This window comes from Onychostruthus taczanowskii, unplaced genomic scaffold, assembly GCF_017590055.1.
Source record: "Onychostruthus taczanowskii isolate IOZ18803 unplaced genomic scaffold, ASM1759005v1 scaffold40, whole genome shotgun sequence".
NCBI lineage: Eukaryota > Metazoa > Chordata > Aves > Passeriformes > Passeridae > Onychostruthus > Onychostruthus taczanowskii.
Genome location: NW_024501460.1, coordinates 3026286 through 3042459, shown reverse-complemented (window position 1 = coordinate 3042459; position 16174 = coordinate 3026286). Strand labels below are relative to the sequence as shown.

At 35.8% G+C, this 16174-nt stretch overlaps 1 protein-coding gene across 1 annotated transcript in view; it reads right to left on the bottom strand.

Moving 5' to 3' along the window:
- The window catches only part of MAK (male germ cell associated kinase), a 29661-nt gene that overhangs the window by 8563 nt on the left and 4924 nt on the right, over window positions 1–16174 (bottom strand). The window contains exons 2-11 of the mRNA XM_041413183.1: window positions 15777–16115; window positions 14069–14123; window positions 13016–13137; window positions 11904–11983; window positions 9963–10095; window positions 9699–9870; window positions 5290–5457; window positions 3240–3554; window positions 2031–2221; window positions 1368–1498 (exon numbers count right to left, since the gene is read on the bottom strand). Of these exons, the coding sequence (XP_041269117.1) occupies window positions 1368–1498; window positions 2031–2221; window positions 3240–3554; window positions 5290–5457; window positions 9699–9870; window positions 9963–10095; window positions 11904–11983; window positions 13016–13137; window positions 14069–14123; window positions 15777–15877 (1468 nt within the window). The 5' untranslated portion in view covers window positions 15878–16115. The remainder of the gene's footprint in view (window positions 1–1367; window positions 1499–2030; window positions 2222–3239; window positions 3555–5289; window positions 5458–9698; window positions 9871–9962; window positions 10096–11903; window positions 11984–13015; window positions 13138–14068; window positions 14124–15776; window positions 16116–16174) is intronic.

The window sequence follows — 16174 nt, the reverse complement described above, 5'->3', positions numbered from 1 at the left end:
ATCCTTTCTCATTGGAAACCATGAATACATTAGAACTGTGCTTAACAAAATATAAGAAATACAGATGACTCTTCCATTTGTGTTACCTTTAGATAGGGAGGTTCCTTGCTCTTTATTTTTCTTTTTTTCTTTTTGGACTTACTTAAACTGTTGATTCTCTGAGCATCCTATTTAAAATTCTAGAATTGATTTCATATTCAGAAGTCATCACTGCCCTAATGAGTTCCTGACAAATTAATCATATGTTGTATCAAAACAACTTGCCTGAAAATGGGGAATTTCTCTGTGAGCCACCTAAATTCTCAAACCTGGATTACAGAAGTCATGGCATGATTACTGTAATTGTACAAACCACCATAGTAACAAAAGATACTGAGGCACCAAGAAAATAATTTGATTGTAGAATATACTCAGAATACTAACTAAAGGAAACATTCTCTTTGCTTTCTCCTTTCCATTCTCATTCCCAGTAATTAAATAATATCATAGTGTTTTCCTGACAAAATCACCCAGATTTAGACTAAGATATCTATTTCTAAAGAAAGATGACTGCCTTGAGAAAGGAAGTGAGTGTGTGAATTCCTACCAATGCCAGTAGATGGATATTTCTAAACACTTTGTACAAGGAAGGGGATTATGTTTATCAGAACTTGTATGTTCAGAAAACCCCAAACATCCTGACAATGCAAAATTGGTAAATACTCACTATATAAACTCATAGAATGGTTTGGGTTGGAAGAGACCTTAAAGATCATCTGGTTCCAATTGCCCTGCCACGGGCAGGGACACCTTCCACTAGACCAGGTTGCTCAGTGTTCCATCAAACCTGGCCTTGAACACTGCCAGGGATGGAGCATCCACAGGTCCTCTGGACAATCTGTCCAGTGCCTCACAACTCTCACAGTAAAGAATTTCTTCTGTATATCCTTTCTAAATTTCTCTTCTTTCCATTTGAATCCATTACTCCTAGTCCTATCACTACAGTCCTGATGAAAAACGTGTACATGTTTTTACATGTAGTTCTTTAGTCCTCACATACACCTGCTTATAGATTAATCAAGATATATTCCAAGTAATTCAAGAGATGTTGGATTTATATTACTGAGGATTTTTTATGTTACAGGTCATAAGAGGGCCCATGAACTTTTATAGTGTACAAGCAGTATTGAGATCCTGCCATGTTTATATAGCCAGGAATTGCTGCATCAATTGTGATATCTTCTGGAAAAAGCATTTAGTCCAAAACATGAAAATTTCGTTTGGTTAAGAAAGATAAAATTATCCCCTAAGAAATCTGAAGCTTAAATGTATTGTATGTAGATTGTGCACAGCTTGTATTTTCCATATGTATTGACTTTTAACCTTACCAGGCAGATATCTTGATTGGTTTATATAGTAATCTTTTGCTGATGTATTTGATCTTTCAGAATCATTTCTCACCAGACTCTTGTTTTCCCCTCCTGGCTGGATACAGCATGAAGCTTTTGATTCTGGCACACTGAAAAATCAAAATTTTCAAACCACGTGACCAACAACTCCAGCTCAGAATACCACAAGCTGACCTTAGCCTGAAGAATACAGTGCTCTTTGCTTATCCTACTTTTCACAGTAGAGCCTGTTTCCACAAAGTAACAGTCAAACCTAACACCTCATCAGAGCCTGACCTGTGATTTGAAGAAAGAAATGTATCCAACACTATGGAATAAAAGCAAATGTGGCCAAATGGCAGAACATAGTACCATTTTACTGACAAATGAAGTAATGCTAGTATGTCAATTTTTAGTAAAACAGTTTCTTAAATACACAACAAACACCTGAACCATATAGTGCCTGAAAACAAATTTCATTCTGTTTGGATATTACTGGCACTATAACAACATAACACACAAAGCTGATCTCATGCAATTCTTGGCGTTCTTGCAGAATTTTGATGACTTGAATTTTAATAGACTTGTCTTAATCACTCTATAAATCTACTTCTGGACACTGTTTACTAAAAGAAATTGTGATTTTATAATCGCAGGACCTACCTAAAAAGAAATTCCTTGTTTTTCTTTTCTTTTAACAGTGCAATGCTAGGCTTCTTTGAAGATGACATTCCAAATTCAGGGTCATCCAAGTCATCCCAGCTATCCACAGCTTTTACCAAAGTCTGACCCCACCGTCTTCTGCAGTTTTTAGGACCTAGTACACCATTCAGAGGGCCACTAGCTGCTTGTTTCTATTTTAAATTAAAAAAATATTAAAATAATAAAAATTTAAAATAATAATAAAAAGCACTTCAATTCTAAAATTTTGTATTTTGTATCTAGTATAACTCCTGACTACTGCTTACAGACTTTGAGGGAATTTTTCCCAGTGTGTTGTATCTGTTTTGGTCATGGTCTCATTATGACTTTAAGTACAAAACATAATGATGCCAGCATGTATTTGAAGTGTAGCTCTTTTGGACTGCCATCCTTGAATTGCTCAAGTCTACCTGAACTAGTGAGGGTAACATTCTGTTTGCAAATCCAGTTCAGTGCTCAACCACTATTTCCGGCATCTTGCTGAACTCATGCTCTAAACGGTGCTAGGTGAGCTGTCAAGAAAATAGAGCACAGGGGTGCAGAACACTGCTGTGCCCCCAAAGTAAATACAGCAAATAAAAGAAACTATTCTTTAACATTCTGTTCCAATGAAATGACTAAGTTTTAAAACTGTCCTTCTATCTGACTATCATTTGCTTTCCAGTATTCTCTGAATACCTGTTATTTTTAACATATTTTGTATTGCAGTTCAGTGAGTCCAAGCAGAAAGCAAAATGGAAGTTACAAACCAAAGTTTAATAGTAAACTTCCTAAAAATCACAATTGCTAATTTCTTACGAGGTTAGGAGGTGGATAAACCTTTTTTTGGATATTTTCCTGCATGAGGCAAGTGAAGTTCTCCCATTTCACTTCTCTGTTGTGTACTGACAGTATTGTTTCTCAAAGGTCAATAAGTAACAGTTGTTTCAACTCCATTACTGCATAAGCACGTCACTGAGGGCTATTATAATGAACATTGTTGTTACAAGCAATCTATTCTTCCGACTTGCTAGAAAATTTTAATAAGTAGACAGTTATAGCCTCACTTATTCCCTAGTTATCTATCTGTATCTCCTCTAATAAAAAACGAAAATTTACAAGGGATCACCTGGCTGAACATACTAGGAACTTTTAATAAAACCATCTATGTAGTTATTGAAGACAACTTACAGGCGATGAGTTTTTATTGATAACTGGAAAAAGTGGTTGTGCCTGTGGCTGCTGCTGCTTTGGTACTTGCTGGTTAGCTGTATTCTGAGGCAACTGAATTTGCTGGAGAGGCTGGTGGTTAATCTTTGGCAAGGACTGTGGCTGTGTTTTGTCAGGTAAATCAGGTGAAGACAGAGGTTCTGGCTTAGCTTCCAATTTAGGTAAAGATGGCTTTGGCTCTGTTGGCTGAACTGGTTTAATAGGAGTCTGCTTCTCCAAATGCTGTGGAGGAGGTCCTAAAATTTGGCCAACTTGAAAGTAAGGGTACTTCAAAGCCTGCAGAAGAAGATATAACACAATAATTTTAATTTCAAAAAGTTGACTTTGGTAACCTCACCAAAGATCTAAGCAGGTTTCTGAAGCATTTGAGCAAGCTTTACAGAACAGATGGACGATGGATGCGTAATGAGATAATATGTAAAGTGTATATTAAGAACTGGCAGCTCTGTATTTCAAACTCTTACAAAACTTAGTAAGACTGATCCACTTGTACATATAACAGCAGTCACATCCTTTTGTTCCCTTCTTTATTGCTAGGTGGAGTCTGTATTTTGAGGTGCATTATACATTTAACACCATTCTATATTTATGCAGCAACAAATTTCTCTTTAAAAGGAGGTAGTTCCCACTACCTTTACCACATGCTTTATTTACATGTCTGCACTGCTGACTGTGTTTTGGCAACTCAGTGAATAGCCTGAGGTTTTTTAATTAAAAACAAAACAAAACCAACAAAAACCCCAGAAGTGAGATGGTTGCCATGTATGGCTTCTACAATTAGAGGATGTTAATGAGCAAGATTACTCCCCCATTTTTCTTATCACCTGCTTTTGCTTTTCTTTGAAATACATTCACTGGGCCTGCTGTGCCTTCATGGTGTTTATTAACAAAATACAGCATCTGTCTTCAGGCAGATGTTCATTTGATCCTTTCCCTGTCCTCTGCTAGAAGCAGAGCATGGACACACCTTAGTAATGCACCTCCTCCTGTATCAAAACAACCCACTCTGTTAATCCTTCTGGGCAGGATCCTACTATTTGTTAGTTCTCAAATGCATATTTTGCCTCAGCTGCACTCAAGAGCAGCTGTCTTTGAACACACTGCCATGTACATGCATTAAGCTCTTCTTTTTGACTGTGGATTACACAACTGCTGCAGCTGTTTCCTCGATAACTCACCTAGGTAAAAGCTGGTTATTTGCTTTTATAAAGCCCCATAGAGTATTTTGTGTAGTGGTACATAGTACTGGACTACAGATAGCCCATCACTGTACAATAGACATGCTTCATAAAGTGGAGAGGAATGATTGCTTTATTTGGGACCATCTGCTTAACTGCTTCTGAATCACTTACACTACATCCACCTAGGGTAACTTGCAATATGTCCTTTCTTTCCCAATTGTATTCCTCTTTTATACATTCTAAATAGGATTACATTAGGTATGAATAATATAAAAAAAATCCACAGAATGTAACCATCTTTGGTCCTTGAAATATGTTTTATGAAAATTAACTTGGAGAAAAATTGTGACCTTTGTGAGCTATTGTCATGTTCTTCACAAGATTCTTTCTTTATCACTTTGTACAATTTACATTCCAAGTAAAAATAAGCCTTAGCTCTTCCATACTGCATTCCATCTGTGGCTTCACAAAAACCAAAGTTTTCAGACTTTTCGGTACCTCCCTTTGTACAGATGGAAAGGAAAACCAAAGTGGCAAAGTGATGACAGACACAATTGAAACATTTGCAAATCACCTATTTCTCTGTTCTGTACAGAGAGAATTTTAAGATACACAGTACGGAAGACAACATTGCAGAAATAACTAAAGATTTTCTGATGTCTGCTGAGCCAGGTTTAGAACTACCATTTAGTCTCATTCCCACCAAAGTGTTCAAAATGAGGAGATATTTGTGGCCATCACTATTATGACAATCAATTGGTCTCTGTATCTACAATTTTTAACAATGCAAGAAAATTCAGTCTTATACTTAATCATTCATGTGCTCTGACCTGACTTGCTGTAGGTCTCTTCTTTGGATTCCAGTTCAACATATCACTCATAAGCTGTATTGCTTCATTGCTTGCATTTGGGATGAGAGTTTTTAGGCTTATAGGGACACATTGTGGGAAACGGAAATTCATGGCAGAAGCAAGGTGGTATCCCTCTGTCCAGTCACTCTGTTTCAAAGGAAAGAAAAATGAGCACCAGAAAAGAACAAAGATGTATTCAAGGCAGCTTGAGTCATGCTTGGTCTGCATGGCTCCTTCCTATATAGGAGAAAACAAGCATGCCTGTTTTCCGTGACAGTTATTATAACACTAGTGAACACAGCATCAGTCTCCAATGGCAGTCCTCCCAAGGTCTCCTGTAGCTACAGGTGGAACCATTACCATGAATAACACACTTGGACACATTCTATCCGAAGGAGACCTGAGTGCAGCAGTACCAGGAATGGTACTGAACATCCCATCTGCCACAGAAATGAGCCCAGCAGCTGACTTCAACATGCCCTCTTTATGGAAATAGCAGAGGCGAGGCCCCTCCATTCACCACGACACAGTTGTATAACCATGATGCAGCCTATGCAATATAGCACTGATCCCACCATTATGACAGTCAATGATTAAGTTACAACAAGACAGTATTGCAACAATAAAAAAACACGATCACCATAGAAGAACTTTTCAAAAAAGTGTTTAACTTTCTAAAAGTAAACTGTGAAGTCCTTCATTGCTTGATAACTGCATTCTTGGAATACAGAACTATAGGATTATCAAAGCGCTCAAGAGACCATTTACTCCATACACTTGTCCCTTCCTGACAGGTGTTAAGTCTCAAAAAGCTTCCAATTTCTGGCAATACACAGCCAGACTATATTGATTACTCCAGAGAGTAATCTCCTCAAGATTAGGAAAGTGGAGGTTTCTCGTACAAAAATAAATGACCATTGTTGAGTGTTCTGTCATCCATAGATACCAAAAAAGAACTATCTAATTCTTCCCTCTAGAGTGGCCTTTTTATACATTGGTAGGTGTATTTCTTTTCCTTTCTTCCAGTCTTTGTACAGGCTAAAGAAACTCAAACAATTTCTAAGATGCAGGCTTTTTAAGTTTTATTTCCTCTCTAGACTCTTGATTTTTTTTTCTCTTGAAAACGCTAAACTGGATATAATATAGCAAGCCAAACAGAAAGATTAGTTCACATGTTAATAGGCAATAATCTTTTTTCCACAAACTGGTATGGTATTTGTCTTTAGACATACAATACACTACATAGCACCTACGGCCTCTCTCCTACAGATGTTTTAGCTGGATGGTTATCCACAGCTATTGGTGTAGCTGATTATTCCTGCCTAGATACAGCATTCTGTGCACTACTGGAAAAGTTTCTTTAAAGCTACATCTCTAATTCTATACATAAGAAAACCCTTCTAAATTCTAATATTTTCTAACATAATTCTTCTCTGCCTGCCATCTACTAGCTTAAGTAGCAAAAGCTACTCCACCAGACAGCCTTCAATACAATTAAAAAAATTTCATCAGAGGCAGAACCACTCGAGTTCTATTCAAATAATCTTTTGAGTAAGAGCCAGTGAAGCTTGTTACTCTCTGGGTAACTCCTTCCAAACAGGTATGCTCTTATCATGCAATTTGTATAGAAACACACTGCTGAGAATGTTATCAGGGACAGCATTAGAAACCCTGCTGAAGACAAGGTATGACACTTGCGCTCTTCCTCTATCCACCAAGCTTGTTGCACGGCTACAGGACAAACTGGACTGATTTCATACAATTTGGTCTTAAGGCACCCTGATAGGCATTACTCATCTTTTTATGTAGAACAGTTTTAGCTCTGTTAGCACAGTCCATAGTAACAAAAAACCTCAAACATAATTATAAACCACATCTGCTTAAAATAAGGCTCAAGATTTCAAGTGACTTCCTCTTTCACCTTAGAGAACAGTTTGTTCCTTTAAATCAGTGGAGAAAAACTTCCCTCCTTCACTGCATTGCCCTTCTTTATTGAGTTTGGTGGCATTCTGTCTGCTAGAAATAAAGGAACAGTTTACAACCAAGACTGCATGTTGAACTGATGAAGCATAAGGATAAGGTGAAAACAGTACAAGAGAAAAAATGATAAATACTTTTATATTTATTAAAAGAAATTAATTTGCACTAATTTAAAGTGTCATTGCCAACCTTCAGCTAATGAAAATGAATTTCATTCATCTCTGCTACTGAGGTTGTAATAAATTTTTGCACTAAATTCACATAGTACAAGTGCACCACCACTGCCAATACTTGAATGGTACAATTTAATTTATTCATAAAATAAATAAAGCAACTTACTTTATAAAATAAAATAGTTGCCTGTCACTATTTAAAACCCAGATTCACAGAAGTCATTGGTATGTTGTTATGGACTTAAGCACAGGAAGGTAAACTGGAATGAAGATAGATTCTGAGCATAATTCCTGTAATTCATTATTGCAGGGTAATAGAATAAATGAAAATGCATGTCTGAAAAAAATAATATTTGTAAAACTATCCACAAAATCAGACTATTAAAATAACTACTTATATTTTTCAAAATGTAACAAGTACTTGTAATAAGTGCATTATTTGTTGTGCTAATTCCTATCATACTATTTAAGTACTCCTTTTACACAGCAATCTCCCTGAAGAATGCCTTAGCATTGTCGTAAGGAGAGAAAATTCCCAAGTCTGCCCAGCAGATGACAGGGGCACAAAGTAATTAATTACAGTTTCCTGATTCTAGAGGGCTGACTTACAATGTCCTTAACTCTTAGGGCCTTTAAGGGATGCTACAATTTTTTCTGGATGATTCAGCTGGTAATGCTCCCTGCTTTCCCAAGAAATAAGCTTTCCAGTCAGGGAATGACAGACACTAAACAGTCAGAATTTACTTCTGTTAGCTCCTTGTAAGGTTAGAGAAAAAATACAGCAATCAGCTCAGTGCTGCTCTGCAACTGCACACAGTGAAAACCTCTCTCTGATCTTCCTGCACTTCAGAGCTTGTTTATGCTGTACATTGAAAATGTTCCAGAAGCCAGCATGGTGCTGTCTTTCAGTCTTCTTATACATCAAAATGTTCCTCTTACTATCCCATATTTGTGATCTGCTTAAGAAAGTTCACATCTGCATTTGAAAACTCAAGTGTTAACATACTGCTCCTATTTGCACATTATTCCTGAGGCACAACTGTGTCATGGCAAGCACTGTTTTACACATCATACCAATTTTCACTGTGTCCTCCTGACTCAATTTTCACTTCCACAACATATCATCTATAACTCTCCACCTGACCTTTTCCTCTTTGCTCTGTCATGAGTTTGCACTTGTTTCTCAGAATGTTCTCTTGGATGTTTTCCCACCACTTCAAGCTCTGCATGTTCCTAGCTAAGCTTAATCTATTTCTGCTTTAAGTTTTCTGTTCCTTACTTCTCTATTGAAAACAGCCCCTTTACAGGACAAGAATTATACTGCATTTTATACAGGTAGAACATTTATGAAACTGATGTATCTCTCTCCACCCTTAGGTTATTCAGATCTAGGTGGACTGTGTTTGATCAGTTAGTCCACCAAATTCTATTTGCACCCATAAAATACTGATATGTATCTGCCATTTCTTACTTTAGTCTACAAAAACATTTAATAGCATATGGTCTTTTTTTTCAGTTAATTCAAAATTTTGAAGGTAACCTTATTCTTTTCTTGCATATTCTTCCAGCCATTTAGTAAAACAACTTTGAAACTGAATATAAGTGCATTTTATATGCACTACCCAAACCTTCCTTGTAATTTTAAATAGTATTTAGCTCATCCAGAAAATAAGCAAAAATAACTGTTTCCTAAAATACTGCACATATTCCTTCAATTACTTCTTATTGCTAATAATATTTATGAGACATCTGTGTTTGAGATGAAATGTTTATTTTATGCTTTAAAAATCAGAAAAGCATAGTTTGTGTTATTTGTGGTAACTTTTACAAGCTCCGAATTCTGTGTACCAGCACAGAAGAATTAGACTTGTGGGAAGGGAAAGCAAACTGGCTCTGGTAAATTAAATCCTGGGAGACTTCTGATTTGCTTTCCATTATGAATAGCTTTAAATAACTAAATTAAACAATTTTATCTGGTTTTCATCACAGGAGTGCAAGGCTTCATATAATGGTATGATATACAACAGATGCTAATCTACAACAAAAGACTAGCATTACATGCCTTAATGGAAGCTGAAAAGAAATACAGTTGAGCAAACACTAAGTGTTCAGGAAATTTATTGAAACAATAATTCAATATGTATGTTCTGAAAGATAACACAGAATATTTTGTAATAATTAGATCTAATTTTTTTTTTTTTGTAATAAAATTGTGTGAGGTTTTTTAAGCCTTACCTTCTTTGGAGTCCCTAGGACTTGGCAAATTTTGAAGATTTCATCTACTTCACTTGTGCCTGGGAAAAGAGGTCTGAGTGTGTATACCTCAGCCATTATGCTGCCAACTGCCCATATATCAATAGGTGAGCTATAGACAGAAGATCTCAGCAAAACTTCAGGAGCACGGTACCTGTGAGGATGGAAGGAAATAATAAATAAGTCAAAATGGTCATAAGGAGGTTAATTAGTTAAGCTAATGTATTAAATTCTTGATATACTTACCACCTGGTAGAAACATAATCTGTGTAAGGTGGCTGAGATCTTAGTTCTCTAGCCAACCCAAAATCTGCAATTTTCACAAGTTCTGGTCCACTACAGAGAAGGTTTTCAGGCTTCATATCCCTATGAAAAAATCCTGTAGAAGACCAAACAGAAAAGAATTGCAAATTATCACAGAATCACTTCCTAAACAGCAATTTCTAATAGGAGTACTCTAATATTTACTTTGGGATGTTTTGGAGTAATATAGTGGTTTTCAACCTTTTTCCTTTTATATTTTTTAAAAATTCTACATAAAATAATAGGAACACTCCCCCAAGAAATGCACACATTTTCCCCTCTAGTGATTATTACACCAAGTGTTCTCAAATTAACAAATGCAAATTGTCATTAGCACAGTAAGGAAAATGAATTGGCTGGCAGCAAAATCAAGTAAAAAAACACTTTCAGAATGAAATCTTTTGCAAAAATTACAACTGCTTTGTCAGTCTTGGATAACTGAAAATTGAGCATCTGACACACTTACTTGATTCATAAAATTGCTTGAATGATTTTTAGCTAGTTATTTATCATTGTGACAACAATTTGGAGATACAGACATATAAAGGATATCCAAATGCTGCTCAGAAATGTTTATATTAGTAATGCAGGCACATAAAGCTTCTTCATTGCTTGCTGTTGGCTTGAGGACCTCTATACTTGGACAGTGGTTAAGTCACTAAGCAAATTAATTTTGTTGTTTAATTGGAACACAATTTTTTATGTTATCCAATAATTCAATTTAAATCCACTTGCTAGAATAAAGCACTGAATTTCTGCATGCATAAATTGAAAATGACTGTAAGAAATTGGCTAAAATTATTACAGTGAAATGTAAATGTTCAAATTTATCATACCTGGTATTCCCTTATACACTTATGGTCAAATCAAGATATTAATATTGTAACTTAAAGTTGGAAGTTTTTCTTAAAATCTAATTTTCTAATTTATTTCACAGAGAAATGAGGGAGGAAAGGAGGATGCTAACAGAGAACAGTATATGGATGATCCTGATTAGAAGGACAAGAAAATGTCAATTTCTGGGTATTTGATAATGCCAAATAAAACTGATTATTCATTTAATTCACCAAGAGGCCTCTTCAGGGTACATTGAAAGCAAATCAAATCTCACTAGGAACACTGTTTCTTAATTTATTTTCAGCTAATGATTTATTGTCTTTGGGAAGTTCTAAGGATAACAATGTGATGTGAAGAAGAACTATAAAATCAAAAAGTTGAGCATGACAGTAAATTACTACCTTTTTAAATGCAAAGGAATTTGATACCAGTATTTCAGAATACAGTTTGCAGACAGATATTAAACATGAGCTTTAGGAGTTTTGCAGACATTGTGAAACTTTTTGTTGTTGTGAGCACACCTCACCTCTTTAGACCGTGCCTGTAATTCCTAGAAATATCCCACCTACTAAAATATTTGAATCCATGTTGTATTTGATAAGGATACTCTTTGAATTTCTTAGTGAACAAGTTATTTTAGTATTTTTTATATGTAGAATATCATCTTAGTTATGGTATCTCAGCAAGAGTACTGATGTATTAATGCTTCTCAATTAGATATTTTTGAGGATGCGATTGTGATTAGTACAGCACAGCATACAACATTTATTTAGTTGGTTTATTAATCTGCCAACAAAAGTAGAAAAACTACTGCAGTGTATTAACAACATCCAGTGCTTTCCAAGAGAAAGAGGAAAATCCAGTTATAGGAAAACAAAGAAAACTTCAGGCAAAGTTTAAAACTGCACCACACTAGAAACAGGTAACCATTATTTTATCAGAGATGATTAATAGCCCTTGCTAGGTTATTTTATTCATGTTATTTCTGTGTATCATCTTATTTTCTAAAAAAAGTGCTACACAGTTAAACTCTAGTAGGAAACCTACCGTGTTTGTGGATGAAAGCCAGCCCTTGCAATATCTGATACATCATGTTTCTGATGACTGACTCAGGGAAAAACTTGTTTCTGTGAAGAAACAGGGCAAAAACATACATAATTCAGAAAAATAATGTATCTTCAGAACACACGTGTCTCTTTATTTTGCCTAACACATCATGAACACATGAAAACAGACCCATCAAGTCAAGAAAGAGAGATGCAACTCCCATTTCAAAATTCTACTGGGCCTTAATCTCAACCACTTTAAGTGCAGTAGCAGAACTTCTGTGCTGGGATGTTCATGGTGCTATCTCTCTGTAGAAGCTGGCTGGCCAGCAGCGTGCTCGACCAGGTGAGTGTGCAATGCACAGTGATGCAGCAAGGCAGAGATGGCACAGTGCAGCACAGGTAGGTGCATTACCCAGTGGTGCCCTTAAGGAAGACCTGGTAAGAGCAACTCTGCTCAGCTGCAGAGTAACAATGTGCTCATGTCACCAGCAGCTACCTCGGGATGTCAACCCAAGGGCTTGGCACATTAGGAGATACATGTGCATGACAAAGTCTGAAGGAAACCCACACCAAAGGCAAAAAAATTCATCAAAATAAGGTGTTATTGAAAAGGCAGGTCCTGCTCTGAAGACCACCTTGCAAGCCTTGCTACGTACTGTTTGTCCAAGATTGCAACATCAGAGTTAGCCTATATTAGGCCATTCTTACAAAGATGCATCCATGTACCATCTCCACCTTAAGTAAAACCCATGAGCAAAAGTAGCACGAACCAGTGTTCACCCAATCCTTCATACATTAGAATGAAGGCTAATGAAGAAAAATAAACCAAAACACAACTGCTTGGAATTTCTCTCACAGCTCTACACAAAGGCATGGCAACACTCCTGTTAAGAAGAGAACAAACTTAGTCCAAAAGCTTTACAATATGCAGTGTCATAACAGAGCAATGCAGAACTATACCCTCAAATAAGCTGATGCAGCAAATCCCGTTCACATCAATGGGGCTTCAAGAGGAGCCAAAACCAGACATCTCAAACTGTTCTTCAAAGCAGTATGAGAATCATTAAATAAAGCATGATAGCACACTATTTTTCCATGAAAAAGACATACCTGTCCTTCATTAGCTGATAGAGATTTTCCTTCATGTACTCAAATACAAAATAAAGGTGGTCATTTTCTCGTATGACTTCCTTCAATTTTATTACATTGGCATGGTTTAGCTTCTTCAGAGACTGCAACAGAGCAAAATGCAGCTTCAGATAATCCCACAGTGACCTTGATTCCTTACCATAGCTAAATTTTTAACATGTAAATTTCTAGCACAGAATCCACACAACATATTCATATGATACTCCATTATTTATCTTGTAATCTGTTCTAAAGAACAACCCAGAAATTTGAATGAATTTCAAATTAAAAGCAACAACTATATGAATAGAAGTTTAAACCTATTTCTAGGGATTACCTCAGGGCTGGAGTAAAGATTAGCACAAAAACCTAATTCCCTACAAGAAAAGACAAATCTGAAGCTGTAAGAGCTCTTGCTCACTGTACTGAATAAGAAAACTTGCATTTTTTTTCCCCCTTCTTTTTGGCATGAAACTTTCATGAAGAAGGATTCTATTACAGATGCTCATTTTGGACATACTGATTTGCGTGAAATCTCCAATAAGTTAAATCAAAAGCCCTTTAGTAGGGAGTTCTGTATATACAGAAAATCAGATGCCCAAAACATGGAATTATTTGGAATTTACGCCCAGGTTTTCAGGTGTTATTCTATCACTTGGCTAGCCAAAACTCCCAGTGCTTTCTACAGATGCCCCAAACACAAGATATATGGAATGGACACACAGCTAGAAATCTGGAAGTAAAATGAAAGAGGAGGATGGTAAACCACAGAAATACACACATGCAAAATTAATTTATTTTCCTTTCTCAAAGATAAGAGGCTTGGCTATGACATGGCCACAGCTTGAGAGTAGCGGAATATTCCACAAATCAGCAGGCCCTCTAAGAGTGCCAGCACCCCACAGTTTTGTGAAATCTGTCAGCATTTAAGGAGTTCATAGAGTTTGGCCTCGCTTGGACACAGTAGCTGCCCTTTTCCTTCATGCAAGCCTAACCAGACACTTATTTTTAAATGTGTCATGTTCACCACTTTACCTTGACTTCTCTCAAATTCATACATTCATCCCATGAATAGAACTTTCTTTTCATTCTGAAATAAAGTCCAAGATAAAGTATTTTCAGTGGACAGTACAGAATGCTTTTAGAATTAGAAAATCTAAATTATATTTTCTAAGACTAGCATTATCTATATTTTGAACTCAATTTAAAACATTTTAGCATACCCATCAGCAAAACAATCAAAGTCAGCACTTAGAATTGCTAAAAATTTACAGTGATTAATCATCAAACACCAAAACTGAAATATCTTTAGAACAGTACAGCCACAGACCACATTACTCTGAAGTAAAAGGGACATAAAATACCCCTTTGTATCATCTGAATTGTGCTTTTAATAATAAAGCAAGCAACAATGATAATGCACCTACAACATGGAAAATCGCATCCTTATGCGTAAGTTGCATATTCTAGGAACACAAGCAAAAAAATTTTTAAATCTGCAAAATATCTGGACTGTTTTCTATTGTAATTAAGCATCTGACTTGATTGGTCATTTAAAAAAATCTGTTCCAAGACATTAATTTCAAAAAAAAAGGTTTAATTTTTTTTTCAAGCAACATCATAGCCTCTAAACTAATTGTTATACATAACAGTGTAACACATTTATTTGTAAGTAAGTCCTGCATAAATCCAAATGTGGACATTTGGTGTTGCTCAGATCTTGGGATGAAGTTGTGAACGTCACTGCTGCATTTTGGTAAAGTTTTAGCATCTAAAGTGAAGAGATTTAAACCCATAATTTTCATTTAAAATAAAAGTATCTTCAAGCAAAACTGTACCCTCTCAAGTTCCAAATTTAAAAATGATACAACAGATTTTCAAATCTTGAAATCACAAAATGAACCACTTTCCACAAAATGTTGCTCCTTTTGTTAAAAATAATTAAAATAATTATTGGAGATTCTTTCTTTAGCTTAGATTAATATTAACTTCAGTAACAGTACCACCAAGATACGGTGAAACTCTGAGAAATTCTTAAATAAAAAGTCAGTCAAGCATATTACAATTATCTTACTGAGCAAGTTACAATTTCTAGCATTTCAACTTATATCCTGCTTGCAATTCTCTAGGAATACAAGGGGAATTTCCTCCATGCCTTGAGTAGAATTTTTCTCATTTCGTAATCATCTTTTAAGGCAAGCATGACAATACTCTTGATTACACAGAACACAAGTTTATTAGAGCCAGGGAGACAGCCTTTATTTACCTGACCAGATTGTTAGTGTTACTTATCACTACAGCAACACCTGAAACTTAATGCAGTACTTACAAAGATTTGGGGTGCTGGGATGGAATTTCAAATCTACCTGTTAAGGTTGCTATTCCTGCAATTCATATAAATAAACTCCCTAATTAATACCATTCACTTTTGCTTCTCCTTTGGTGCTGGCCTAACAACATTTTTAGAAGGAAGCATGTTCAAACTGAACAGAAGCAGCATGCAATTTTACAAGCCGGCGTAAACCAGTAAACTAAACTGAGGTGTTTCTCTATTGATCAGTTACCAGAAATCTGACTCACAATCACCTTGTTAGACATCTTAATTTAAAAAAAAATTTTTTTTGTTAATTTCCTTTTAAAAGGGGACTTTTTTCAATTCTACATAAACGGAAAACAAAAACAAAGCCAAAATTGAAAATCTAAGATTTTGCAAGCACCTTTATTGAATTGAGATGCTACATACCTTTTGATAGCCACAAGTTCTCCTGACTCATTGCTCCTCCCCATCAACACACTGCCATAGGTGCCATCACCCAGTTGTTTCATAATTGTGTAACGATTCATTTTTTTTACAACTCAGACAGCCAAAAGCTCACGAAATGCTTAATATATTCTGTTTTATTAAAGGGTTCTGTGCTCTTTGATTTTCTTAAGAGAAATCTTCTTCCAGACTGTTTTATGCTGGTGAATGTTTCTCATAACTAAGCAGGATATTCACTGTTCTCTTCCAAACTATAGCTGCTTTGAGATCCAGTTATGAAGAACGGGAGACAGAAGAACATGGTCATTCTCACACAGATCCCTAAAAAAAAAACCCAAAAAATAAAAAAAAAAAAAGACTCAGTAGTTTTACAGTATTTT